This window comes from Saprolegnia diclina (assembly GCF_000281045.1).
Source record: "Saprolegnia diclina VS20 unplaced genomic scaffold supercont1.8, whole genome shotgun sequence".
Lineage (NCBI taxonomy): Eukaryota > Oomycota > Saprolegniomycetes > Saprolegniales > Saprolegniaceae > Saprolegnia > Saprolegnia diclina.
This window is the reverse complement of record NW_008246075.1, coordinates 57,737-81,499: the sequence shown is the minus strand read 5'-3', so window position 1 is coordinate 81,499 and position 23,763 is coordinate 57,737. Positions and strand designations below refer to the sequence as shown.

General features: G+C 58.9%; 10 protein-coding genes across 10 annotated transcripts; 6 read left to right on the top strand and 4 right to left on the bottom strand.

Moving 5' to 3' along the window:
- SDRG_03278 (adenosinetriphosphatase) lies at nt 1-4,143 on the top strand (the record flags this gene model as incomplete). The annotated part of the gene is made up of 17 exons (XM_008608909.1): nt 1-167; nt 219-437; nt 483-763; nt 813-919; nt 984-1,088; nt 1,133-1,233; nt 1,274-1,640; nt 1,686-1,813; nt 1,870-2,050; nt 2,101-2,228; nt 2,284-2,467; nt 2,522-2,787; nt 2,828-3,077; nt 3,122-3,340; nt 3,392-3,715; nt 3,786-4,018; nt 4,074-4,143. 17 exons carry the CDS (start codon nt 1-3, stop codon nt 4,141-4,143), a joined length of 3,330 nt encoding a protein of 1,109 aa, XP_008607131.1.
- A 57-nt stretch (nt 4,144-4,200) lies between these two features.
- Nucleotides 4,201-4,809, bottom strand: SDRG_03277 (hypothetical protein). Its single transcript, XM_008608908.1, has one exon. It carries the CDS (start codon nt 4,649-4,651, stop codon nt 4,268-4,270), a length of 384 nt encoding a protein of 127 aa, XP_008607130.1. The 5' UTR covers nt 4,652-4,809; the 3' UTR covers nt 4,201-4,267.
- Nucleotides 4,810-5,260: 451 nt separating this feature from the next.
- Nucleotides 5,261-7,109, top strand: SDRG_03276 (CAMKK protein kinase). Its single transcript, XM_008608907.1, has 6 exons — nt 5,261-5,724; nt 5,777-6,114; nt 6,165-6,339; nt 6,388-6,486; nt 6,542-6,568; nt 6,619-7,109. The coding sequence occupies exons 1-6, from the start codon at nt 5,338-5,340 to the stop codon at nt 6,994-6,996; spliced, it is 1,404 nt and encodes a 467-aa protein (XP_008607129.1). The 5' UTR covers nt 5,261-5,337; the 3' UTR covers nt 6,997-7,109.
- A 583-nt stretch (nt 7,110-7,692) lies between these two features.
- SDRG_03275 (hypothetical protein) lies at nt 7,693-8,196 on the top strand (the record flags this gene model as incomplete). Its single annotated transcript, XM_008608906.1, has 1 exon — nt 7,693-8,196. One exon carries the CDS (start codon nt 7,693-7,695, stop codon nt 8,194-8,196), a length of 504 nt encoding a protein of 167 aa, XP_008607128.1.
- A 1-nt stretch (nt 8,197) lies between these two features.
- On the bottom strand, nt 8,198-9,802 carry SDRG_03274 (hypothetical protein). The gene is made up of 7 exons (XM_008608905.1): nt 9,533-9,802; nt 9,268-9,489; nt 9,037-9,217; nt 8,762-8,985; nt 8,667-8,714; nt 8,551-8,616; nt 8,198-8,499 (listed from the first exon to the last, which is right to left on the bottom strand). The coding sequence occupies exons 2-7, from the start codon at nt 9,463-9,465 to the stop codon at nt 8,227-8,229; spliced, it is 990 nt and encodes a 329-aa protein (XP_008607127.1). The 5' UTR covers nt 9,466-9,489; nt 9,533-9,802; the 3' UTR covers nt 8,198-8,226.
- A 757-nt stretch (nt 9,803-10,559) lies between these two features.
- SDRG_03273 (hypothetical protein) lies at nt 10,560-15,465 on the top strand. The gene is made up of 8 exons (XM_008608904.1): nt 10,560-10,899; nt 10,944-11,085; nt 11,174-11,320; nt 11,373-11,537; nt 11,594-12,020; nt 12,073-12,304; nt 12,357-12,913; nt 12,969-15,465. Exons 2-8 carry the CDS (start codon nt 11,062-11,064, stop codon nt 15,392-15,394), a joined length of 3,978 nt encoding a protein of 1,325 aa, XP_008607126.1. The 5' UTR covers nt 10,560-10,899; nt 10,944-11,061; the 3' UTR covers nt 15,395-15,465.
- A 385-nt stretch (nt 15,466-15,850) lies between these two features.
- SDRG_03272 (hypothetical protein) lies at nt 15,851-17,169 on the bottom strand (the record flags this gene model as incomplete). Its single annotated transcript, XM_008608903.1, has 1 exon — nt 15,851-17,169. The coding sequence occupies exon 1, from the start codon at nt 17,066-17,068 to the stop codon at nt 15,851-15,853; it is 1,218 nt and encodes a 405-aa protein (XP_008607125.1). The 5' UTR covers nt 17,069-17,169.
- An 882-nt stretch (nt 17,170-18,051) lies between these two features.
- SDRG_03271 (hypothetical protein) lies at nt 18,052-19,358 on the top strand. The gene has a single exon (XM_008608902.1). The coding sequence runs from the start codon at nt 18,072-18,074 to the stop codon at nt 19,278-19,280; it is 1,209 nt and encodes a 402-aa protein (XP_008607124.1). The 5' UTR covers nt 18,052-18,071; the 3' UTR covers nt 19,281-19,358.
- A 426-nt stretch (nt 19,359-19,784) lies between these two features.
- On the top strand, nt 19,785-20,580 carry SDRG_03270 (hypothetical protein; the record flags this gene model as incomplete). Its single annotated transcript, XM_008608901.1, has 2 exons — nt 19,785-20,038; nt 20,094-20,580. 2 exons carry the CDS (start codon nt 19,785-19,787, stop codon nt 20,578-20,580), a joined length of 741 nt encoding a protein of 246 aa, XP_008607123.1.
- A 287-nt stretch (nt 20,581-20,867) lies between these two features.
- Nucleotides 20,868-22,858, bottom strand: SDRG_03269 (hypothetical protein). The gene is made up of 11 exons (XM_008608900.1): nt 22,789-22,858; nt 22,550-22,745; nt 22,310-22,496; nt 22,164-22,262; nt 21,834-22,116; nt 21,601-21,751; nt 21,503-21,554; nt 21,344-21,436; nt 21,252-21,298; nt 21,147-21,197; nt 20,868-21,102 (listed from the first exon to the last, which is right to left on the bottom strand). The coding sequence occupies exons 1-11, from the start codon at nt 22,805-22,807 to the stop codon at nt 20,997-20,999; spliced, it is 1,284 nt and encodes a 427-aa protein (XP_008607122.1). The 5' UTR covers nt 22,808-22,858; the 3' UTR covers nt 20,868-20,996.
- Nucleotides 22,859-23,763: the final 905 nt, after the last annotated feature.

The following is a 23,763-nucleotide window of genomic DNA, read 5'->3' as shown; positions in this document are numbered from 1 at the left end:
ATGGATCGCAAGCGCAGCTACCGCAGCCGTAGCCGCAGCCCTCGCCGGGACCGAAGCAGCCGTCGTGACCGAAGTAACAGCAGAGACAGATCGCGTCGGGACAGCCGGTCGCGTGACCACGAGCGCAGCCGGACCCGCGAGAGCCAAGGGCGCTACACGACGCCACGGTACGTTTGCCAGCCTCGAATTGGTCATAGACCCATGCAATTGCCATGTAGCACCGAGTGGTACTCGTCGTCGTCGCGCCACTCTGCATCGCGCATGTCAACGCCGTCGACGTGGGCAGAAAAGCCGTCGCCGGCACCGAGCTCATCGAGCCGGTCGGGTCTCGGGCTCAACGCGAGCGACTGGGAGGAGCCCGAGCAGCTGCATTCGGCGAGCATGTCCCACAGCGAGCAGCGCACGGCGAAAGCATCCGAGTGGGATGCGCCAACGCCGTACGATTGCGCTTGCAACTTTAGAGTGCTTATGGTACCACATAGGTCTCCGATGCGTGTCGCGTCGTCGCAGCCCTCGAGCACGCGCTCGTCGAGCGCATCGACGTCGCAGCGTCACGCCGACATGATCGCCAAGGAGACGCGTCATCGTCTCGGGCGCGGCGACTACGCCAAGAAGGAGTACGACGATGCGGACGAGGAGCGCTTTGACCGCGAGTTTTACCTTCGCGACGAGGCCGATACGTACGGCCACGAGTCGGCGTTCCTCGGCAACGCCGAGAAATTCCGCAAAATCGAAGACGACATGCTCAAGAGCCGCCAGCGCGGTATCGATCTTCGACATCATGCACTGGATGCCATCGTCGACTTGTCTAGGCGACCTTAAGCTGCGAGGCAAGTCGGCCCGTGCGTCGGCGCTCAACCAGGACCAAGAAGCTTGGGAAAATAACCGGCTTTTGACCAGTGGTGTCATGGCGACGACGGTACGACGCCTGCGCTGCTTGCGATATCCTACATCTCAAGACACAGCTCTTCTTTGCGCTCTAGGAAGTCGACACGGAGTTTGACGACGAGCTCGACGCGCGCGTCCAGATCATGGTGCACAACACCAAGCCGCCGTTCCTTGATGGCCGTGTCTCGTTCACGACGCAGGTACACCTATGACGCTACTACGCTTTCGATTCATCCGCTTGTAGATGGAGATGGTCGCTACCGTCAAGGACGCCACCTCGGACATGGCCGTGTGTGCGCGCAAGGGCAGTGAGCTCCTTCGCGAAGTCCGCGAGCAGCGCGAACGGTGCGAATGCAAGCGCAAGCATTGCTTGACGCCTCTTTAGGTCCAAGATGCGCAAGCGGTTCTGGGAGCTCGGCGGATCCCGCATGGGCGACGCCATTGGCATCCAAGCGCCCGACGCCAACGTCGACGAAGACGGGAACGCGCTCCCGCCCGAGCTCACGGACGCACCGAGCACGGGGCCGCATCCGGACGACGTCAACTACAAGGAAGAGTCGCAGTTTTCGTCGCACATGAAGAAGAAGATTGTGGCTGTGAGCGATTTTGCGAAAAGCAACACGATTGGCGAGCAGCGGCGGTACCTCCCGATCTTCCAGTGCCGCAGCGAGCTCATGCAAGTGATCCGTGACAACCAAATCGTTGTCATTGTCGGCGAGACGGGCAGCGGCAAGACGACGCAGCTCACGCAGGTATTTTTTTGATATTTTCCGCTTTTTTTTCGACTGAAAGTATAGTACATGCACGAAGACGGGTACTCCAAGTTTGGCATGATTGGGTGCACACAGCCGCGCCGTGTCGCTGCCATGTCGGTCGCCCAACGTGTGAGCGAAGAGATGGGCTGCACCCTCGGCGAAGAAGTCGGGTACCGAGCCTCGACCTTGCGTGTCATGGGGTGATAACGCTGCTATGCGTATGTAGGTATGCGATTCGCTTCGAAGACTTGACGTGCGACAAGACGATCGTCAAGTACATGACCGAAGGCGTCTTGCTCCGCGAGTCGCTTCGCGAGTCGGACCTCGACAGCTACTCGGCCGTCATCATGGACGAAGCCCACGAACGGGCGCTCAACACGGATGTGCTCTTTGGTATCCTCCGCAAGGTATATCCACCTATCCAGGTATCCATTGTATGTATACTTCTATCGACTAGGTGGTCCAACGCCGGCGCGACTTTAAGCTTATCGTGACGAGTGCGACGCTGGATGCCAACAAGTTTGCTAGCTTCTTCGGCGGCGTCCCGCTCTTTACGATTCCCGGCCGCACCTTCCACGTCGACGTGTTCGTACTCGATCTGTGTTTGGATTGATAGATTGATACATTTATATGAAATTAGCATGTACGCCAAGTCGCCGTCCGAAGACTATGTGGACGCGGCCGTGAAGCAAGTGATGACGATCCACCTCAGCCATCCGCGCGGCGACATTCTCGTTTTTATGACGGGCCAAGAAGACATTGAGGCCACGTGCTACTGCCTCGCCGAACGCATGGGCAAGATCGACGGCGCGCCACCGCTCATGGTAGACGCTGATATATGTGTCTTTGGTCTCAACTCGATACCTTGATATTCTTAGGTACTGCCCATGTACTCGCAGCTGCCCGCGGACCTCCAGGCCAAGATTTTCGACGCGTCCGATGTGCGCAAGTGCATCGTGTCGACCAACATTGCGGAAACGAGTCTCACGGTCGACGGTATCCGCTACGTGCTGGACCCGGGCTACTGCAAGATCAAGGTGTACAACCCGCGCATTGGCATGGACGCGCTGCAGGTGACGCCAATCTCGCAGCAAAACGCGAGCCAGCGCTCGGGCCGCGCCGGCCGTACCGAGCCAGGGTCCGTGTATCGACTTGATATGGCTCGATTTCTAACGTTTGGGTAGCGTCTGCTATCGGCTCTACACGGAGCGTCAATTTTGCAACGAGATGATGGAAGCCCAAGTGCCCGAGATCCAGCGCACGAACCTCGGCTCGATCGTGCTCTTGCTCAAGTCGCTCGGGGTCAAGAACCTGCTCGAGTTCGACTTTATGGACCCGCCGCCCCAAGACAACATCACCAACTCGATGTACCAGCTGTGGGTCCTCGGCGCGCTCGACAATACGGGCGAGCTCACCGAGATGGGCAAGAAAATGGTACCTCATGCACCGATGTGCTTGATAGATTGATACTTGGGTAGGTGACGTTTCCGCTGGACCCGCCGTTGGCCAAGATGCTTCTCTTCTCGGCCGAACTCGGCTGCAGCGACGAAGTGCTCATTGTCGTGTCGATGCTCTCGGTGCCGAGCGTCTTCTTCCGCCCAAAGGACCGCGAAGAAGAGTCGGACGGCGCGCGCGAAAAGTTTTTCGTGCCCGAGAGCGACCACCTCACGCTCCTCAACGTCTACAAGCAGTGGGTGGTATGTGCTCTCTTGGGTTTGAAAGATTGATACTATTTGGAACAATGCTAGTCGAACAGCTACTCGAACGCGTGGGCCAACGACCACTTTATTCACGCCAAAGGCATGCGCAAAGCGCGGGAAGTCCGCGAGCAGCTCATTGACATTATGAAACAGCAAAAGATCCCGCTGGTCTCGTGCGGCCCGCACTGGGATGTCGTGCGCAAGGCGATTTGCTCGGCGTACTTTTACAACTCGGCGCAAATCAAGGGCATTGGCGAGTACGTCAACATGCTCACGGGCATGCCCTGCAACCTGCACCCGAGCTCGTCGCTCTTTGGCCTGGGCTACACGCCCGACTTTGTAGTCTACCACGAGCTCATCTACACCACCAAGGTATCCAGCATCGATCCCGCATCCCTCGATGGATATCCGAACCGGAACGCTCATGCTTGTGGCGTCGTAGGAGTACATGCAGTGCACGACGTCGGTCGAAGGCGAGTGGCTTGCGGAGCTCGGCCCGATGTTCTTCAGCGTCAAGGAGAGCTACAAGTCGCGGCTCCTCAAGCGCGCAAAGGAAAAGAACGAGCGCGCCGACATGGAGCACGAGATGTCGATGCAGCACGAGCGCGAAGCGTTCGAAGCCGACCGCGCAGCCCGCGCCGCGAAGCGCAACAAGGACAAGGCCAAGCTCTCCATGTACATGAGCATGAACCTGCAGCAAGGAGGCTCATGAGGCATCTGTGTTATGTAGGGTGACACCGGGCCGCGCCAACAAGCAGGCCAAGACGCCGCTGCGGACGCCATTGCGCTTTGGGTTTTAACGTGGTCAAGCATGCATCTTTGCTTTCGACGAGGCTGCGCAAGACGAAGGACGATGATCTCTAGTACACACACGGATAGATTGAAGGATAGTAGTCGTTGGCTGGGGGTTCTAGAAAGGGATATCTACGGCTTGGTGGCCTCGGCCGCCTCGGGCTTGGCCTCGGGCGCCGGCTCGTCGACCTTGAGGAGTGCTTCCTTTGCCCGAAAGATCTTGGACTGTAGGTAGTACGAGCCGCCGCCACCTGCCGTGTCGTTGGCTTTAAAGTACCGGTCGAATTGCTTTTCAATCTCGGCGGCGGACGGGTTGGGCTTGAGGTTGAGCACCTCGATGGCCTGCTCCTTGGACATCTTGGCCTTGAGGGAGACCGAGGCCGAGCTCGCGACCGAGGTCTTGCCGCTCTTGGCGTTGACGATGGCCTGCTGGTACGCCTGCACGAAGGCCTTGGAGACGACGCCGGCGCCGGCGACGACGATGTTGGCGATCAAGCGCGCGACCTGCCCCGACATGCTGCTGCTGCTGGTGGTGGAAAAACAGAACTGGCCGATTATCCGGATCCGTTCAAAACACTATATGTTTTCGAACCGTCGAGAAACAGATCTGAAATAGTGTGCAGCCATCGCGGTTCACGGTTGACAAAACCGCTTCAACCGGTTTACGATCCCTCGGCAGCCGTAGACAGATGCGCACGTCGACAACAACCCTTGCGAGCATTGCGAAGATTGTACTACCTCGCGTCCAGTAGACCTATGCTAACTACATGGCATTCTTGGACGGTTCGGTTGCTCATACCTTCCATGGTGCTGTCGTTGGGAACCCAGCGAGATGCAAGTCGTCGGTTCGGCTAACGTGTTGCCAGATTGAATCTGAATCCCTCGAAAAACCAGATTGAAAATCAGATTTGGAGGCTCTGGAAGCACCCTATTAAGAGCTACTGGTGAAGGCCCCGCGGTCGTAGCCAATAATACTCGTGTTCTCAAACACGACGTCCGTAGTTGCAGCGAGGGGCGATGCGCGGAGCTGACGTTGCCGGTTAGAAAAGACCGATTGCGCTCTCGACCACATTCGACGTCGCTGATTGGTCTTTTCTGACGCCTGCCAAAGGCCGATCACAGTATTTTGACCAATCAAAGCGATTCGAAAACCAAAGTCCGCGGGCCAAACCGTGACTTATCTCACCGCCGGCAGCAGCACGATGAGCAACAAGCCCGACAAGTCGATCAAGGGCTTCTTCGGCGGCCTCTTCAAGCGCAAGGAGTCGTCCGTAGCCGCGCCGCCGCCCATGCCGGTGGCCGCGCCCAAGCCGGTCGTCGCGCCGGCCCACGTCGTCTCGACGGGGGCGTCGTCGGGTGTGTGCTTGTCGCCGCAAGACGACGACAACGACGCCGGTAGCCCGTGCCCGAGCAACGTGCTCGCAGAGTTCGAGTTTGTCAAGGAGCTCGGGAAGGGCGCGACGGCGGTCGTCAAGCTCTGTCGGCGCAAGGTCCACGATAACCAGAAGGACGACCTCGTGGCCATGAAGGAGTTCAAGACGTCGCTGCTAAAGAAAATGAAGGAGTTCAAGCGCGAAGGCCGGCGCATGGTACCCACCGCCGTCTTCTTGGTCTTGCGTTCGTCTCCTCATCGTCCTTTAGATTGTCTCGACGGCCTTTGACAAGGTGCAGATCGAAATTGCCATCATGAAGAAGCTGTCGCACGCCAACTTGGTCTCGCTCGAAGCCGTCCTCGATGATGGCGACGAGCAGCTCGTGCTCGTGCTCGAGTACGCTCCGTATGGGCAGATCATGGTCTGGGACGCCGCCCAGCTCTCGTACGTACCGTCCATCGACGCACATAGCTTTAGTGCGCCGGCGCCAACGACCCCGGCCGTGCAGCTGGCCAAGAACGGGCTTCCTCTGCACATTGCCCGCAAGTGTTTCCGCGAGCTCCTCATTGGCCTCGAGTACCTCCACACCAACGACATTTGCCACCGGTACACATCGTCTTGCGCGCGCTCTTCGTGGGAGTTGACGCTTCTGCTAGGGATCTCAAGCCCGAAAACATCCTTGTGGGCAACCAGGGCACGGTCAAGATTGCGGACTTCGGTGTCGCCCACTTTTTTGATGACAAGGCGCCGGCCGCGCAGCCCGTGGCGCACGGCTACTTGACCAACTCGGCCGGCACGTATGCCTACATGGCCCCCGAGTCGATGGCGTCGGTGCGTCCTCCATATCTGTGTTGGACGCTTGGCTCAAGTGGTGTGCAGGAGCCGTACAGCGCCTTTGTGGCCGATATTTGGGCGCTTGGTATTACGCTGTATGCGATGCTCTTTGGCTCGCTCCCGTACTTTTCAGCCGAAGTCACGGTACGGGACCGTATAATCGGTCGGTGCAATCACGAATATTTGCTGTTTGATGTAGGAACTCTTTGATATGATCCAAAACAACGTCCGTATTTCGGCATTTTCAGCGGTGGTTCATGGCATATGCTTGTGTAGCCCATCACACTCCCGAATGCGGTGCAAGCGCACCTGGAGCTGACGTCGCTCCTCCTCGGTCTCCTCGAGAAGGACCCGGCGAAGCGACTCACGATCACCGAGATGAAGCGGCACCCGTGGGTCAACCGCGGCTACGAGAGCCAGCGCGAGGACTTTCAAAGCCAACAGATCGAGACCGTTGAAGTGTCGGCCGACGACATTCAGAATGCGTTCACGCGCATTCCGTCCATGGCCGCGCTCACGCGCATGAAGATCTCGTCCAACAAGTGGGCCAACAACGCGCGCAAGGCCGTCAAGGAGAAGGAGCTCATCAAGCAAGCGTCGTCGGCGAGCTCCAACAGTGGCGACACCAAGCCCGAGTCGACCAAGACTGCCTGAGGGATCGTAGTTTTGCTGCAGATCGCTTGGCGCTGCGGTAACGCTGTATAACGGGATACATATACTGTCGTAAAAGCGAGGGCGTATGGGGCCCAGGCGATGCAGACAAGCGCGCCCGTGAGAGCGTATCTCTGAGTCATGCGACGGCGTGCTGCTGTCCAACCAGCCGCCGAACTTCGTGTACGATAATCCAACGCGCAGTACATGGCTCTGCGGTCAACCATCTCCATTCGCCAGCATGGCTGCCGTCGGATGATGGAGGCTTCCCACCTGCGCCTTGCCACTCTCTTAGGAGGCGCAGCTGTCGCGCGTAGGAAGCTCGCTGGGCCTTGTTGATAGCTGCTCAAGAGGAACGCGTCAGCGCCGCCACAGCCCAGCGCCACTGTCCATGGTGGACCCGGGGCGCCCTTCGCCTGTCACAAGACCGCCTGTCTGCGGCGCGATTCGATTGGCTCAAAAGTGCCCTTTTTCGGCCACTCAAAGGGCATGGGTGCGTGGCGTGCGTCGATCTGGTGACGTTAAACTGCCAGAATGCATATTGCACTGCGTTTTTATTCGATCTACGAGTATAACGTCATTGGACTGCTGCTTGAAGCACGGCAAATCCAAGAGACACGGTGGGATTGGTCGGGTTTGGCTTGGACTTTGTATGCTCGGCCGAATCTGGGGTGTAGCGTTCACTTTTGCATTGCCATCATGCAGCGCACGTTCGCCATCGCCAAGCCGCTCCTTCGCCGCGTCCACACGGAGGCCCGCATCAAGGAACTCGGCTACGTCCTTCCCGGCGTCGCCGAGCCCAAGGGCAACTACCGCCCGTGCGTCCGCTCGGGCAACATGATCTTCACGGCCGGCCACTTGCCGCAGCCCGCGGGCGGCGACTTGATCAAGGGCAAGATCGGCGCGGACCTCACGGCTGAGGATGGCTACGAAGCCGCGCACCACGTCGCGCTCGCCTTGTGCGCGACGCTCAAGGCCGAGCTCGGTGACCTCGACAAGGTCAAGCGCATCGTCAAGGTCGTCGGCTTTGTCAACTGCGTCGATGGCTTCACCGCGCAGCCGTCGGTCATCAACGGCTGCTCGGACACGCTCGGCAAGATCTTTGGCGAGCGTGGCGTCCACGCGCGGTCGGCCGTCGGCACGAACGCCCTCCCGCTCGGTATCCCCGTCGAAGTCGAATGCATCGTCGAAGTCGAAAACTAAATGACAGCAGATCTCGTCGTATCGTTGGATTTAAGACAGCGTCTTTTGCCGCAACGCGCTCGCAAAGACGGAAAAGGGCACGAGGGGCACGACGACGTCATTGTCGAGCGTCACGCGCACGAGCCAGTCGGGTCCGTCCTGAAGCAGCTCGAGCACGACCGCCGCGCTGTAGTCGGGCCAGAACGGGTGCACCAACGATGCATCCAACGCGTACAGCAGCGCAAGAAGCGAGACGTCGTGGCCGCTGTAGATGCGAATGGCTTCCTTGGCACTGGTCGCGCCACCGTCCATGCGCCGCTCCATCTAAGATACCATGATGGCCCATGAGTCGTTGTCGAGGCGACATCTCCTTACTTGGTCGAGCAGCTCGGTGGCCAGCCCCGTGGCGACGAGACGCAGAATGGTCGGGTCTGTATAGTACTAGGCGCAACATTAAGGAAGGAGTCATTGCGTCCGTAGTATCGTGATACCTGGTGGAATCGCAGCGAGAGGTGGTCGATGGTAGGCGCCGCAAGCTCCTACACAAGCACCAGGATAGGCGAGCTCTCGGACAAGGATGTCGTACCTGCGTCTCTGGAAGGCACTGGAGGGCGTGGGCATCTCGGCAAATGAAGTGGTCGGCCGCCTTCATCCACGTAAAGGCCTCGCCACCCTCGCGGAACATGGGCAGTCGATGCATGAGCTCTTGCTTGAGCGGCTCAACGCGCGCATCGTCCTTGGCGTACTCGGGGTGGTCGGCGATGAGCTGCATCTTGAGCGGAATGATCACGTCGCCGTTGGCGCTGTACGCTAGCAGCAACATCTCGCTTGATCGTCGCGGGTACCAATAAGATCTCGTACCGTTGATAAAGTTGAGATGCCGAGGAAGCACGTGCACGTCGCTCATCGCGGCGGCGTGCGGGGCCAAGCGCGAGAGCAGCGCCAGCACGCTCTGCTGCGTCCGGTCGTACGGCGTGCTCAGCACCTTCAAGTCCATACGTTCATCACGCAGCGTCCATCCTTGCGACAGGCATTGTTCGCGCTACATGTGCACGAGTTGTTGTCGCTGCATTCGTCACGTTGCCCACGTACGAGTTGGTCGCCCCGGGCTCGCATTTGGTCAACGCCGAGAGTCGTGAGCTGGCCGTAGACGCCGGTCGCGGGCGCATGGAGCTTGGGCGCCCAGAGCGCATCTTCCTTGGACGCACGCCATGGCACGCCCGCAAACACGTTGTGCAGCGGCGACCGGTCGCCATGGCGGTGGAGCACCTGGACAAGCCGCAGGCGCATGTCGAAGCGGACCGAAGCAGCCTACTGTAATACTCGGTAAGTGCGTATCTTGTGTCCTCTCAAGTACGGTGGCAAAGTCTTAAGTACGTGGACACGGTCGGGCACATTGCAGGAGCCAGGCGACGACGAAGAAGTCTTGGCGCAATTGCGTTCGGGAGCAGGTATCGAGCTGTGTCCCACTCGTCCATGCTCTGGCAGCCTGCAAAGGCGCCCGGCAATACTTCCATGCTGGTCTAGTCATCTCCTGGCTGCGTCCTGCAGTGTAGACATGCCTCAAGCCACATTGCACACAGCAAGCGTGGCAGCATTTTGTTGTCGTCTAGCCTGCCCAGCATCTTCCTCCATGCGATACCCTTTCACAGCAGTCGGCTGCTCTCATGGGACTTGGTAGTCGACGATGCAAAAGCATGCGAAACCTTCTCGTTGAAGTGAAGAGGACATTTGCGTTGTTGACTCGGAGTGTAGCAATTGAAGCGGCCTTGACGTTGGATCGACATCGCCTCGTACTGTGTAGTGTGCCGTGTCGTGGAGAGGCCGGATAGATAAGCCTCGTCGGCTGCCAAGGACCCGAGTGGGCCTTGTTGAAGCTGGAATAATTTGCGGCTGCGACGTTCCGGCGGCCAAAAAACACCCGCGGTTCTCCGCCGCAGGTGCGAGTCACATGCACATCACCTGCACGCTGCATGGGAAAGCGGATGCGAGTCCCACGCTGTCGGTTCGAGAACGCGGCGCCGCCACCACACATTTCCCCGTGTCAATGAACCAAACCGTGACGTATCTTTGGCCCGACGTACTTGGGCTCTGCACGTTACGAGACCGACAGCGGTGGCGTGCGTGGGACGCAGAACCTCCGATCGTTCTAGCTACTCGGCAGTATTACATCGCCTTCTTCCGTCGCAAGTACCTTGCTGTCGCGAAGACAGGCAGTCAACGGGGCGCATTACTTTATAGAGGGACTTTGCCTGTCCCTGCCCCGTGCGTGCATAGAACCTTCCATCCGCGCCGCGTCGATATGCAATGCGAGAGGTTTCTTCGCGCCCGAGGGTGGGACGGCCAATTTTTGCATTGTCAATGACACACCCCACCCCCTATCACTTGGCCATTGCTTCTCCGCCAAGCGGCTACTCGTTGGTTGAGACTGCCCATGTTCGTTTCGCCTTCTTTATCCCAATAACATCAACTACCTGCGTCCTTCTACCCCTTACACGAAACGAAGCCAAAGAACGCGCCGCCTTGCAAGATGCGCCGGCAGCTGCTTGAACATGTGGCCCTAATGACGTCAAGGAGCTTGGACGAGTGACCTTTGGCACAAGCGATGCGACTAAGTGCGATTGCATACAAAGACCAAGACGTACATTATTTCAATTTGGCGGAGCAGGCGGCATAGAGCTGTCCATAGACACCATGTGGCATCTTTAAAAACCACCCGACGACGTACATGGAGCGTACATTCGAATGTACTATCTAAATGTACGTAGGGAATGGACGGTGTACGTACGTACGGGATTGTCAGCTGCGAGCCGAGAGCGCGGTCAAGATCAGCGGCGCGGTGGATTTCCCCAGTCATTTGGACATTTTCTCTGCAACTCCCACCCGATGTCGACAGCCGAGCACACGCAGGTAGAGAGCGACGATACCATGATGACCCAGGAGGGGACGACCTCATGGGCCGAGGAAGAGCAGAGGCTCATGGAGATGTCCGTGGTAGGTGTACATCCCCGACGACAAGGTCGCGTGGATCGCTGCGCAAGTGCTGAGCGCGACCGGGGATACCTTTGAGGTCCAGACCCAAGGCGACGCGTCCGAGGAGTTCCTGAGCGACCACCCCAAGGACGGCGCCCATCGCACCGTGCCGGTACGACGACGACGATGGCAACGACGGCAAGATGGCTCATGCAACCATGTAGAAAGCGGCCGTGTGCTTGCAGAACGTGCTGCCGGTCGACGGCTGCAGCGACATGGTGCACCTCAACTACCTCCATGAAGCCGCGATCTTGTACAACCTCAAGACGCGCTTCCACCGCGGCTTGCCATACACATACACGGGCCCCATCTGCATTGCCGTCAACCCCGTACGTGTCTCGCGTTAACGTCGACGGACACGCCGCTCATGCTGCTATGCGTCTAGTACAAATGGCTCGATATTTACAACCCCACGGTCCAATCCAAGTACATGGAGGTCGAAAAGCTACCGGAGCTGCCGCCCCACGTCTACGCCGTCAGCGCGCGGTCGTACCATCACATGCGCGTGTTTGGCGAGAACCAGAGCATCCTCGTGAGTGGCGAGTCGGGCGCTGGTAAGACCGAGACGACCAAGATCCTCATGTCGCACCTTGCGACGGCCGGCGACCGCACGGACGCGGACCACGCCATGACGATGAACATTGTTGACCGCGTGCTCCAGTCCAACCCGCTCATGGAGAGCTTTGGTAACGCCAAGACGTCGCGCAACGACAACTCGTCGCGCTTTGGCAAGTTCAGCGAGCTCCAGTTCAACGCTGAATGCCAGCTCGTCGGTGCGCGCTGCAACACTTATTTACTCGAAAAATCCCGCGGTACGTCGACCTTTCTGCGCTGCGAATGAGGCTTCTGACATCGTCGGCCTAGTCTCGACGCACGGCAAGGGCGAGCGCAACTACCACATCTTTTACCAGCTCCTCGCGGCGCCCGAGGCCATCCGCACGCAGGTCGAGCTCCACGAGACAGACCCGATGGCGTTCCCGTTCCTTCGCGGCACGTCGGCGAACGGCGAGAACGTCATGACGGAGCTCGACGCCGAGTACTTTGGCCGGACGCTCACGGGCCTCACGACTCTCGGGATTGCTGAAGCCGATCAAATGTACGCGTGCTCTCTACCCCTTGACGATGCAACAGTCTCATGAACTCTATAGCTCGGTGTTTGGCATCGTCTCGGCCATCTTGCACCTCGGCCGCGTCGAGTTTCAGGGCGATGAAGCTTCCATGGTGGCGACGCCGGCCACGGTGGCCGCGGTCACCAAGCTCCTCGGGTTCAGCGCGTCCGACTTTGAGCAGAGCTTGTGCACGCGCCAAATGGCCGCGGGCCTCGACTCGTACACGGTGCCGCACACGATGGAGCAAGCGACGAGCGCGCGCACGGCCTTGTCCGTCGCGCTCTACAGCAAGCTCTTTGATTGGCTCGTCACGCACATCAACGCGTCGACGTCGTCCAAGATGCACGTGAGCCACCGCATTTGCATCCTCGATATCTTTGGCTTTGAGATCTTCGAGAACAACTCGTTTGAGCAGCTTTGCATCAACTACGCCAACGAAAAGCTGCAGCAAAAGTTCACCCAAGACGTCTTCAAGTCGATCCAGAACGAGTACGAGGAAGAGGGCATTCCGTGGACTAAGATCGACTTTGCCGACAACGTCAACGTGCTCGAGCTCATCGAAGGCCGCTTTGGTCTCCTCGCGCTGCTCAACGAAGGTACTTCGATGGGCTTTTTGCCATGACTCGGGTCTCACATGCTCTTTTTGTCTAGAGTGCATGCGGCCCAAGGGCAGCGACTCGGCGTTCACCAACAAGCTCTCGGCGCACTACAACGACAACGACCGGTTTGAGATCCCGCGTCTGCGTCGCAACTGCTTTGCGATCACGCACTACGCCGGCTACGTCTCGTACGAGACGTCTGGGTTCCTCATCAAGAACACGGACGCGCTCCAGAAGGATGTGCTCAGCCTTCTGTACCGGTCGACGTCGCCGTTCATCAATGCGCTCTTCCCCGCGCCGGCCGAGAACAAGGCGGCTGTCATGACCAACCGTCTCCGCCGGTCCAACTCGATCCTCGCCGACTCGGTCGGCACGCAGTTCAAGTCGCAGCTCAACGCGCTCATGGAGGACATCCGCCGCACGCACGTCCAGTACGTGCGCTGTATCAAGCCCAACAGCAACAAGAGCCCGCACAGCTTCTCGAAAGGCCGTGTCGCGTCGCAGCTGCAGTGCGCCGGTGTCGTCGAGGCCGTGCGCATTAGCCGCATGGCCTTCCCGAACCGCCTCTTGCAGCAAGACTGTCTCCAGCGCTTCCGCCTCCTCTTGGCCAAGTCGTCGGCGTGCGACTCGGACGACGACGAGGTCAACCAGTGCGCGCAGCTTTTGAACCAGCTTCTGACGGCATCGGACTTTCAGCTCGGCAAGTCGCGCGTGTTTTTCCGCGCCGGCGCGCTCGAGCGCCTCGAAGACCTTCGCACGCGCCAGCGTGACGCGAGCGCGGTCATTCTCCAGCGGGTCGCACGCCAATGGGCAGCGACGACGCACTACCGTAAGGCGCGCAAGGCCGCGATCGTGCTTCAGTCGTACACGCGCATGTTCCTCACGAGCCGCCGGTACCGCGCCATGCGCCTCGCGGCAATCACGCTCCAGTGCGCCGTGCGCTGCTACATGGCGAATGCGGTCGTGCATGGCATGCGCCAGACCAAGGGCGCGCTCAAGATCCAAGCGACGTTCAAGATGCACGTTGCGTACACCAAGTACATGCGCGTGCGCAACGCGAGCATCATGATGCAGTGCCTCGTGCGCGGCTTCATTGCCAAGAAGGGCTACGCCCGTCTTCTCGTGCAGGCGAAAGAGGAAGCGAAGCTCGAGAACCAGATCCAGCGCCTCAAGGACCGCTTGAAGGAGGAGAAGGCGCGTGCGGACCAGCTCAGCCGTCGGGCGAGCATGGTCGGCAGCGTGCCGCTTGACATTGAGCTCGAAGGCGCGAGCGGTCTCATCGACCAGCTCCGCGCCGAAATGACCCTGCTCAAGGACGCGAACGCGACGCTGAAAGTCCAAAACATCCAGCTCAAGAAGGAGAAGGAAGGCATGGAGCGCGGTGCGTACGTCAACGGCGCGTCGTTTGCGGCCGCCAACCAGCGCGCGATCAAGCTCCAAGAGGAGGTCGAGTTTCTCAAGCTCGCGCACGTGCGCATCAAGGAGACGCACAAGACGCTGCGCATGCAGAACACGGCCAGCATGGAGGGCATCCACCATCTGCAAATGGAGCTCCACAAGGCGGTGTGCGAGCGCAACGCACTGCAGCAAAGCCACATGGCGCTTCAGACCCACCTCGGCACGCTCGAAGCCGACAACTCGGAGCTCACAAAGGTGAACGCACGCCTCCGTCTCATCCTTCGCCAAGACCCGGAGCTGAACCGCAAGAGCCGCGAAGAAGTCGCGGGCATGATGAAGAACGTGCGTCAAGCTCAAGAGGCCCGCGCCAAGCCCGCTGCCGTGACCTTTGCGTCCGTGACGGCGGCATCGCTCATCAAGCCCGTGGCTGTCTTGCAGCCCGAGGTCACGGCCATCATGATCAAGGCCAACCAGATGCCCAAGAAGCCCAAGGGGCTCTCGAACCGTGTCATCAACCTCGCCGAAGCGGTCAAGGAAGAAAACGAAAAGGCCAATGTCCGCCAGCCCAAGGGCGTCGACGGGCCGCTGCCCTCGCCCGGCAAGGTCATGGGGCTTGTCGAGTCGGACGACGAAGGCGATGAGAAGGTGAGCTTCCGCGTCACGCTCGTCGACGTGGCCGAAGAGCCGCCGGTCCCGACAACGGCGCAGGTCGTCAAGCGCGTCGCGGTCGGCCCGCCGATGAATGGCAACGGCCGCCAGCCGCCGCCGCCGCCGACCAACAACATGAACATGAACAACAACAATGGCTGGAAGACGCAGACGGGCAACCGCGCGCGTAGCAACTCGAGCCAGACCAAGGGTCGTCCGCGCACCAACTCGCGCGAGAAGGACGAGTCGCGCCAGCGCGGGCAGGCGCAGCGCCAGCAGTCGCCGCCCTACCATCGCCGCGGGAGCTCGACGAGCCTCGGCAACGTACCAGGTGGCAACTTTCGCCGAAGCGGCTCGAGCAGTGTCAACAGCGCCGACGGCCACCCCTCGCAACGCTCCATGGGCCGCGGCGGCCGCCACGTCGAGTTGTGAGCGCAACCCACAATACTAGTTGCTAGGCTTTTTTATTACCATCATTTATATACATCACCAATGCATAAACGGTTCTCCGTCTTGGAGTATCACAAACGTGTCAGGGCAATGGACGAGCTCAAGAGAGTAAGTATACCGAACCCTCGGATGGTGTGTAGCTGATACCTCGATACCCATTCGCCTCGCCCAATCGGTTTTCTACTTTGTTATCAAGGTATCAAGGTATCGAGGTATCGATTCTTCCTTGACAGTCACTTGAAGCACGAGCCGTACATCTGAGGTCGCGACGTGCCATCAGCAAGCCGCTCAAGACACTTCCCTTCCCAAGCAGCCACCGCGGTGCAACTTGAATACTGCTACGTTGGGCAGGCTCCTTATATATAATTTCTTATTCCAAAACGCAGAAGATCCCGGGTTGCAATGCTATTGTCCCAGGTACGTCTGTCTTGTCGACGCTTAGCTGGACGTAGCGGCCGGGGTCTTGGTGTCGTCGGCGACCTTGAGTACCTCACCAGACTTGACGCTGAGCAGTGCCGGCGACATTGCCATCAAATCGATCTTGAGGCCCTCGGCCCAGTCGAGGAGGTTCTTGGGCGCATACTCCATCGTCGGGTCCTGCAATCGCTGGAGCACACTCGGGTCAATGGTCTCGTTGAGCGTCTTGGACGACCCGATAGGGCGAAAGAAGCGCTGACCCAGCTGCATGATCTGGTACATGAGCGTCATGGACGGGTCGATCTGCGCCGCGTGCCGCACCACTTCTTCCCCATCGAGCTCAATGTCCGAGTCGCGGCGGAAGTCGAGGCCATAGTCGTGTGCACGGTCGCGGATCCACTTGAGCGGCAAGTGGCTCAGCTCGTCGTTGGTGATGCCGCCCCCGACGTTGCTGTGGGCGCCCACAAACCAGCGCTGCTCGAGCCAGTCGTATCCGGCGTCGATCGCGCGTCGGCCGTCGTTGTTGTCGTCGTCGTCGAGGTCTTCCCAGACCGACGCACGAAACGACGAGCGGTGTTCGTCGATCGCGAGCGCGTGGCACATGTGCTCGATGAGCTGGCCGTTCTGGCCGTCCTTCTGGACTTTACCCCAATCGGCCGCGACGACGTCAAAGACGCCGACAAACTTGATGTTGACTTCCTTGCAGTACTGGAGCATCCACTTGCTCTCAGCGTCCAGATTCGTTACATCAGCGAGCTTCTTGAGCTGGTGCAAACTCAGCGCCTCGACGTCGTGCGTGTCGAGCGTGCGCTCGTAGCGCTGCCATAGCTGGTCAATGTGCATGGGGCTGTTGGGCTTCATCAAGCCGACGGACCCGAGCATGCCGAGGAGCGCGCGGACTTCGTACCCGCCGCGCGAGAAACCAAAGAGGAAGATCTCGTCGCCATCGTTGTAGTGCTCGACGAGCCACATGTAGGCGTTGCGGATGATGTCGGTCATCCCGACTGCAAACGCGCCGCCAGTGATCCAGTGACCAAACTTGTTGCCGACGCCGACAAAGTACTTGCGGATCTGGTGCACGTGCCCAAAGGTCCCGTCGGCCATTTGCATGTAGAGACGCCAGACGTTGGTCTGCGTCTGCTTCTGGTTCCACGTGCCGTCGAGGAAGATGCCAATGCGTTTCTGGATCGGCTTGACGGCTGCCGCCTTGCGCGGCGATGTGGCAAGACGCATCGACATGATATGGAAGAAGCACGCGTACGCAGCTCGAGGCGAAAGCGGAATTGATCTGGCCCGATACAAACCTAGCGAGGATGGCTGCTTCTCCGCCGCTGTCGTCATCGTAGTGTCGGAGGCAGATACAGGCCAGAAATTTAGAACCAAATTGATTCATGTACTGTGTAGTAGAGATAGCAATGATGGCGGAAGTGGCGGAGGAGGACAGGTTGCGGCGGAGACGGCGGCGACGAGGTGGAAATCGAAAATTTGGCGGCGCGATACGTACTATCGGAGGTATCTTTGACATGGCTCGTTGCGACTCGAATCGAATTATATAGTCTTTACCAGCGCGGACGAGGCAACCATAGGACTTCAACCACGGCAATTAGCCAGCGGATCTTGCTAGCGCGGCTCTCGACCGTCCGTTCTCCGCCCATATGACTTGTATCGAAACGTTTCAGCCGGTATTACGGCCCTATCAGCGCCGGTCGCCAGCCATCCATTTTCGTACTGTAGCATCTCGCCATGTCATCTTTGTCGTACGAGGCGACTACAAGGAAGTGTTTGATTGCGCTTACACGTTGTAGTACGGTGTTTTGTAACGGCGCCACTGCCCCTCTTTGCAAAAATCGACTGACTGATAGAGAATGGGAGCAGAGTCCTTCTCTCGTGATGGTCACAGCGCTGTCACAAGACGCAATGCACGCAGTCGTGGAGGTCACCAAGGGCCTTGAAGATGTACCACTGGCCAATTGGTCGTCACATGAGCAGACTACGCTGCCTCGTAAAGACGCTTGGGCAAAGGTGAACCGTACCGGTACTCGTGCAAGATATCCACATACAACTGGTATTCCTACAGTGATTTGGCAGGAGAATGGCGCAACAGAGCCTGGCCTAGTAATCGGTCTGAGGAAGAACAAACGGTGCAGCACGTTCGCCATTGCATGCAGAGATAAGATGCTTTTTCAATCCTCACCAACCCCTCGCTTCTCGCTCAGTCGCCAATTTTCGAGTTTGCACCGACATGCAGTCGCCACCTGCCAGTCCGCGCCGCCCGCAAGTCAAGCACGTCCCCAAGAAGATCGGGCTCTTCCTCGACGGCACATGGAATGAAAAAACGTCCCAGACCAACGTGTGGAACCTCTACATGCAAATGGCCGACGCAAGCTTTGGCCACGTGCACCAGATCCGCAAGTACTTTGTGGGCCTTGGCACCGGCGCCGGCGAACGCATCATTGGCGGCTTCTTCACGTACGGGATGACCGACATCATCCGCAACGCGTACCTCTGGCTTGTCGAGCACTACAACGACGGCGACGAGATCTTCCTCTTTGGTTTCTCGCGCGGCGCGTGGGAAGTCCGCGCGCTCCTCGGCATGCTCGGGTCGGTGGGCCTCATGCTACCAAACAGCCCACTGCATGTGACGCAGCTCTGGGACCGGTTCGAGCGCTGCAGTCTCCCCGAGGACCACCCGCGGGCCGCCGCGAGCTTGCACCAGCTCGCGACCGGCGCCGCCGCCGATGCCGAAGGTGCGTGGGTGCGCAAGCACTGCAAGGAGGTCAACATCTCGTTTGTCGGGCTCTTTGACGTCGTCTCGGCCGAGCGCCACGAGTTTTTGCACAAGGACGGCGCGAACGGCAAGCTCGTGCGCCGTGTGTGCCATGCGATGGCGCTCGACGAGTTCCGCAAGTCGTTCCAGGTCGAGCACTGCGAGGTCGACCCCGATGACATCAACAACGAGTCGCGGGAGGCGACGCTCATGGGCTACGAGTGGACCGAGCAGCGCTGGTTTGTCGGGTCGCACTGCAACGTCGGTGGCAGTATCCCGTTCGACGAGCTTCACCGGCTACCGCTCAAGTGGATCCGCGACTGCGCCGAAGACGCTGGGCTCGCGTTTCGGCACGAGTCGGATGTGATTCTCGACGGCGAAGAACACCACCGCCACTCGGAGCAGATCTTTGACTCGATGAGCTGGCCGTTCATGCTCGTGCAATTGGGGCAAAAACACATCAGGACGCTCGGCAGCACCCACTCGCTCAACGAGACGATCGATGCGAGCGTCTTCGAGCGCTACCAAGACAAGGCCATGATGTATGCGCCCCGCAATCTCGAGGCGTGGGCCGAGGCGCGCAAGGTGGATCTCAACACGATTAGCATTGGCCTGCGCAGCGTCGCGACAGGCGAGCTCCTCGTTGTCAAGGACACGGTCGCAGCCCCCGCGCCGGCGTCGTAAACAGCTAATCATCGTCGACCCTATCCACTGCATGCATAACAACTACGGAATGTACACCCTGTCCATTTTAAACGGCTAGAGACGCTCGGTGCCTTGACGGTGGAGAGTAATCTCTCGGGAGATATGATAATACATTTGTAGTACAGACCAGACCTAGTACTCTTGAAGCATACATGTCTAGTGTCTGCGAAAGCTAAGCTTATGGCGATGCAGGTTGTTTGGCAATCAGACGGTTTCATGACGTGGCAGCCTCTCGTTACAGCGTATCTTGCACGGTCCTCGAGCTTGAGCGTTGCCCAAAATGCCATGGCCAGGTCAAAGCTTACAATATTGCCGTTCGATGGTGGTAAGGGTCCGAGCTTTCATAGCGCAAAAAGCATGGGCCTGGGCGTATCGGACTGTAAAGGCTGTGAGGTAAAAGCCAGGTTTGCATGGGAAAAACCTGCAACTCGATTTTACAACGAGCGCAAGGAAGTCCTGCATCGCGTCAGTATCGAGAACACCATGCTCTACAACAGCCAGTACATCCAAGACAAGGAGGCCAAGCGCCGCGCGCGCGAGGAGCAGCTCTTTCGCGAGACGTACCCTGCTCTCTACGCCACCGAGCAGCGCCGCAAGGCCAAGAAAGCGCGCGTCGCGGTGCCGAGCTCCAAGCCGCAGCCCAAGAAGACAGCCGTGGTCCGTCCCACGACTACGACAACCAAGCCTGCTGTCGCTGCCCGCAAGAAGACACCCGCAGCGACACCCGCAGCGACAATGTCAGCATCAGATCGCTTCGAGGCATCTGCCCCGAAGGCGGCAACGCCACTCGAGATCGCCAGCGGCGCACCGGACCATTGACGAGCAACACGCGACCATTGCACGCCTGCAACAAGCCGCTCAACCCGAGACCCGAACGACCCTCGACACGATCAGCATTCCGACTGCACCAGTGCCTACGCCTGTGGCTGATTCAGCCGCCATCCAAGGTGACACCAACGCGCAGAGCTCCGAAACTAAGTCGTCGATGGCGATTTTACAGCAAGCCATTCTTCACCAAGCGCCGACCCTCCACCGTGTTCTTCGGACGAGCAACTTCCTGCACGCGCCGCCGCTGCTCTGGACACCAGATGAGCGTGTTGCAGCGATCGATACGCTGGTCCGCGCCATCACCGCGATCGAGATGGGGCAGCCGATGGCGCCCGAGCCGTACTTGGTCCTCGTACCATGCCCTTCGGGGCGACGGGACGTGGCGCTCGAGTTCGAAGAGACTTTGCTGCGCGGTTTGATGGCCAGAGCTCGCAAGTTGAGCCTATTGTAGCAGTAGAAATAAGTAATTAGCCAATGTACTAAACAAAGAAAATGAACTCTACGACAAAGTACCATCCAGCAGATCCTTGCAGCTGATCGACCGACTCGGTGTGACGTCAAGAGACCACGAATGATTCACAATTCGCCGCGAACGACTGCAAACCAGATCTGACAATGCACGCACTCGTGGTCCAGATCTAGTAGCGCAACTATATCATTTATCTCACTCCCAGAAGGACATCATTTCGAGGTCCACGGCGCTGCGAGAGACGCTACGTCACCGTGCTGATCGCCAAGGGCGTACGCGAAGATGTTGGACAAATATTGTCCATCATAGTTCAAGGAATACAACATAATCGTAGTGCAGGCATGTACATCGTGTTCAACCGTTCACTCGGTGAATTTTGGTGCGTCTCATGGGTGCGTCTAGAGCTTGGCGCGCGAGACGGCGCCGACAGCCTTGGCAAAGGACTTGGCCATCTTCTCGACGGCCCAGTTGGGCATCTCGGCCGTCACGGGCAAGTACACGAGGCTACGCCAACCCGTGAGCTCTTGCCGACGATGTGCGAAACCTACTTTTGCATGATGGCCTTGGCGTTGACCGGGTCAAACGCTGCGTTCGTGGGGCTAATCGCACACAACTTATGAGAACCGGCGATCCGTCATAACACGTCGGCGTACTGCGGCACAAAGGCGAGCTGCGTCGCGCCCGACGTCACATCAAACCCCTATCCGGCACCATGAGCAACTAGATACACGCAACATTGACGTACGTCTTGGATCATGAGGGCGGCGACGCGCTTCGGCTCGGGGCACACAACAGGGAAGAGCCAGTAGTAGTGGTTGCGTGCGAGGTTGCCGGGGACCTACGAGTATGGTTCATATGCCGTGTCTCCATGGATGATAAGCAGGCGCGATGCTTCAGTACGCACCGACGCTTGCGGGACGTCCTTGATGAGGCGCTCGAGGAGCTCACTCTTGGCCCTGCCCGAAGGTTATGCGATATACGGTCTCGTCATTGCCAACGTACTTGCGTTCGAGGACGTAGGCGTGGTCGTACGTCGAGAGCTTGCGGTGGAGGAGCCCGAGGAGCGGCATCGACGGGCGCTGGCGCAGGAGCGTGATGAGGTCGCCGCCGCTAAAGCCGCGGATCTGCGACGTAATGACTTCATCGTGGTTGTCTACAATCACACATGCATGAGAAAAATCGGGAAATTACCTGAAAATCACGCGAAAATCATAGGAAAACAAGGGACAACGTACAGCCGAGTTGGCGACAGGCCTTGAGGAAGAGACCAAAGAGCGGCGGCGACGTCATGCCATGGAGCGCACTGTACTTGACGAGGCGCTGGAGAAAGAACATGCGCGAGCGTGGCTCGTAGCGGTTGTTGCGGCGCTTCATGCCGTCGAGAATGTCGTTGTTGAGGACGCGGAACATGGCGCCGCCAAACGCCGTCGACGTCTTGATCGTGCCAAAGCTGAACATGGACACGTCAGCCTTCGGGTGGCCCTTGTACGACGGGCCGCAGTAGGCTTGCGCGCAGTCCTATGCCCACAAGTTGCGTGGAATGCATGGGATATGGTGTGAGAGACCTCGATCACGAGGAGCTTGTGTGCGTCGGCAAACTCGACGACCGGGTCGAGGTTCGTGAGCGTGCCAAAGATGTGCGCGACCAAGATGGCTTTGGTTTTCTATCGACGGAAAGATGAGACACTCGTTGAGTATTGGCATGTCGTACGTCGGTGACGGCGGCGGCCAGCGTCTCGGTCTGCATCGCAAGCGTCTTGTCGTCCAAGTCGATGGGCACAGCGACGAGGCCGTGGTGGTGAAGGACCTTGATCATGTCGGGAATCGTAATCGACGAGCAAATGATCTCGCTGCCCTTCGGGTAGTTCATTGTCTGCAGAAAGAGGTCAAAGCCAGTGCTACAACATAGCAGCACAATGAGCCAGCATCTCGCGCGATGGCGGCAGCGTACCGCACGGAGAGGCAGACGAGCCCATGGCCCGACGGATCCCAGAGCATCTCGACGTTGTTCGTGAGCGACGCGCGCTGGCTGTCGCGCAGGTAGAAGCAGCTCGAGATGCCCGAGACAATGTCCGCGTACGTAATGTCGAGGCGCTTGCGCGGGAAGATGGCCCACGGAACGCTGCCCGTGTACTCTTCCATCTTGCCTACGCCCATGCCATGAGAGGACCGCTCCGAGCATGCGTCTACCAAAGGGCTTGAGGGCCATGGTGCTCTGCTGCTGCTAGCCGTCGGCGACGTTGCAAAAATGGCGTCGACGTTGCACTGCTTCTTGTATCCGGACGCCGGATACGAGCTACGCGCGCGGTGATTGGTCGAAACCATTGAAATCTTTGGGATTACGAACGCAAATAGTTTCGAAGGGCCGGCCCGCCAGCTGTCGCCCTCGGGTCTAGTAGGATTAGGGCTACTAGCGACTGCGATCTACTCGACTCGATGGTTAACGTTATCAGTACGAGAAAGGCTAGTCCTGAGACGTTGTCAGCGGTGTACAGCAGCAATACCGGGACTAGTGCACGCTGGCTCCGCTCGTCGCTTCACCTGGGCCGGCGGTGTCGCCGTCGCTCTTGGGAAGGCTGCTTCGTCTCCTGTCAAACATAGTGCGTTGTTGCTAGAGACATCCTAATGACACTCAACACCAACATGGCGGCGATGCGTGGTCCCTGCCCTCCGCCCTTTGACGAGCATTTCACTTTGGCGACCGATGATGACGCTGCATCATCGCCGCCTTGCCAGCAAAGGTCTCAACGTCGTCGTCACAAGGGCACCGAGCAGAAGGTCCACGCGGCCACATCAGCGCTATCGCTGGGCCTGGCCCACCACAAGCGGCGCATACGCAAATTCCAACGCGATCCGTGCAGACCTGTTCGCGCGTGTTCCTCACGGAACATTGCCGATGCGGTAGACAGGCGGCAACAACCACACCTCCGTTGCTCGTCCTCAGATCGCTTGCGGTAGTCGTGCTGCCGCGATCAGTGCAGCGACCGGTCGTCCCATCGTCGTTCACGACACCGACTCGGCCACGGTCCGTCGCCGTCGCTACGCTGTCGATGATCTGCAAGACAAGAACAACGATGCTGTGCATACTAGTACGGTTGGCCTTTTAACAGTTAGTACGCTCAAGCAGGCATGACGACACAAAATGATCGGTGCAAGCTTGCTGTA

Bases quoted from the DNA above. Each gene is read 5' to 3' on its own strand.
- SDRG_03277 (XM_008608908.1), bottom strand. From the start codon at position 4,651: ATGTCGGGGCAGGTCGCGCGCTTGATCGCCAACATCGTCGTCGCCGGC.
- SDRG_03276 (XM_008608907.1), top strand. From the start codon at position 5,338: ATGAGCAACAAGCCCGACAAGTCGATCAAGGGCTTCTTCGGCGGCCTC. The intron at 5,725-5,776 runs GTACCCACCGCC...ATCGTCCTTTAG, and splicing joins AGCGCGAAGGCCGGCGCATG to ATTGTCTCGACGGCCTTTGA. The intron at 6,487-6,541 runs GTACGGGACCGT...TGTTTGATGTAG, and splicing joins ACTTTTCAGCCGAAGTCACG to GAACTCTTTGATATGATCCA.
- SDRG_03274 (XM_008608905.1), bottom strand. From the start codon at position 9,465: ATGCGCCTGCGGCTTGTCCAGGTGCTCCACCGCCATGGCGACCGGTCG. The intron at 9,218-9,267 runs GTACGTGGGCAA...GTGCACATGTAG, and splicing joins GAGCCCGGGGCGACCAACTC to CGCGAACAATGCCTGTCGCA. The intron at 8,986-9,036 runs GTACGAGATCTT...TGTTGCTGCTAG, and splicing joins GCATCTCAACTTTATCAACG to CGTACAGCGCCAACGGCGAC.
- SDRG_03273 (XM_008608904.1), top strand. From the start codon at position 11,062: ATGTCGACAGCCGAGCACACGCAG. The intron at 11,086-11,173 runs GTAGAGAGCGAC...TGTCCGTGGTAG, and splicing joins CGACAGCCGAGCACACGCAG to GTGTACATCCCCGACGACAA. The intron at 12,914-12,968 runs GTACTTCGATGG...CTTTTTGTCTAG, and splicing joins CCTCGCGCTGCTCAACGAAG to AGTGCATGCGGCCCAAGGGC.
- SDRG_03271 (XM_008608902.1), top strand. From the start codon at position 18,072: ATGCAGTCGCCACCTGCCAGTCCGCGCCGCCCGCAAGTCAAGCACGTC.
- SDRG_03269 (XM_008608900.1), bottom strand. The intron at 22,117-22,163 runs GTCTCTCACACC...TTGTGGGCATAG, and splicing joins ACAAGCTCCTCGTGATCGAG to GACTGCGCGCAAGCCTACTG. The intron at 21,299-21,343 runs GTACGTCAATGT...GGTGCCGGATAG, and splicing joins CCGCCCTCATGATCCAAGAC to GGGTTTGATGTGACGTCGGG.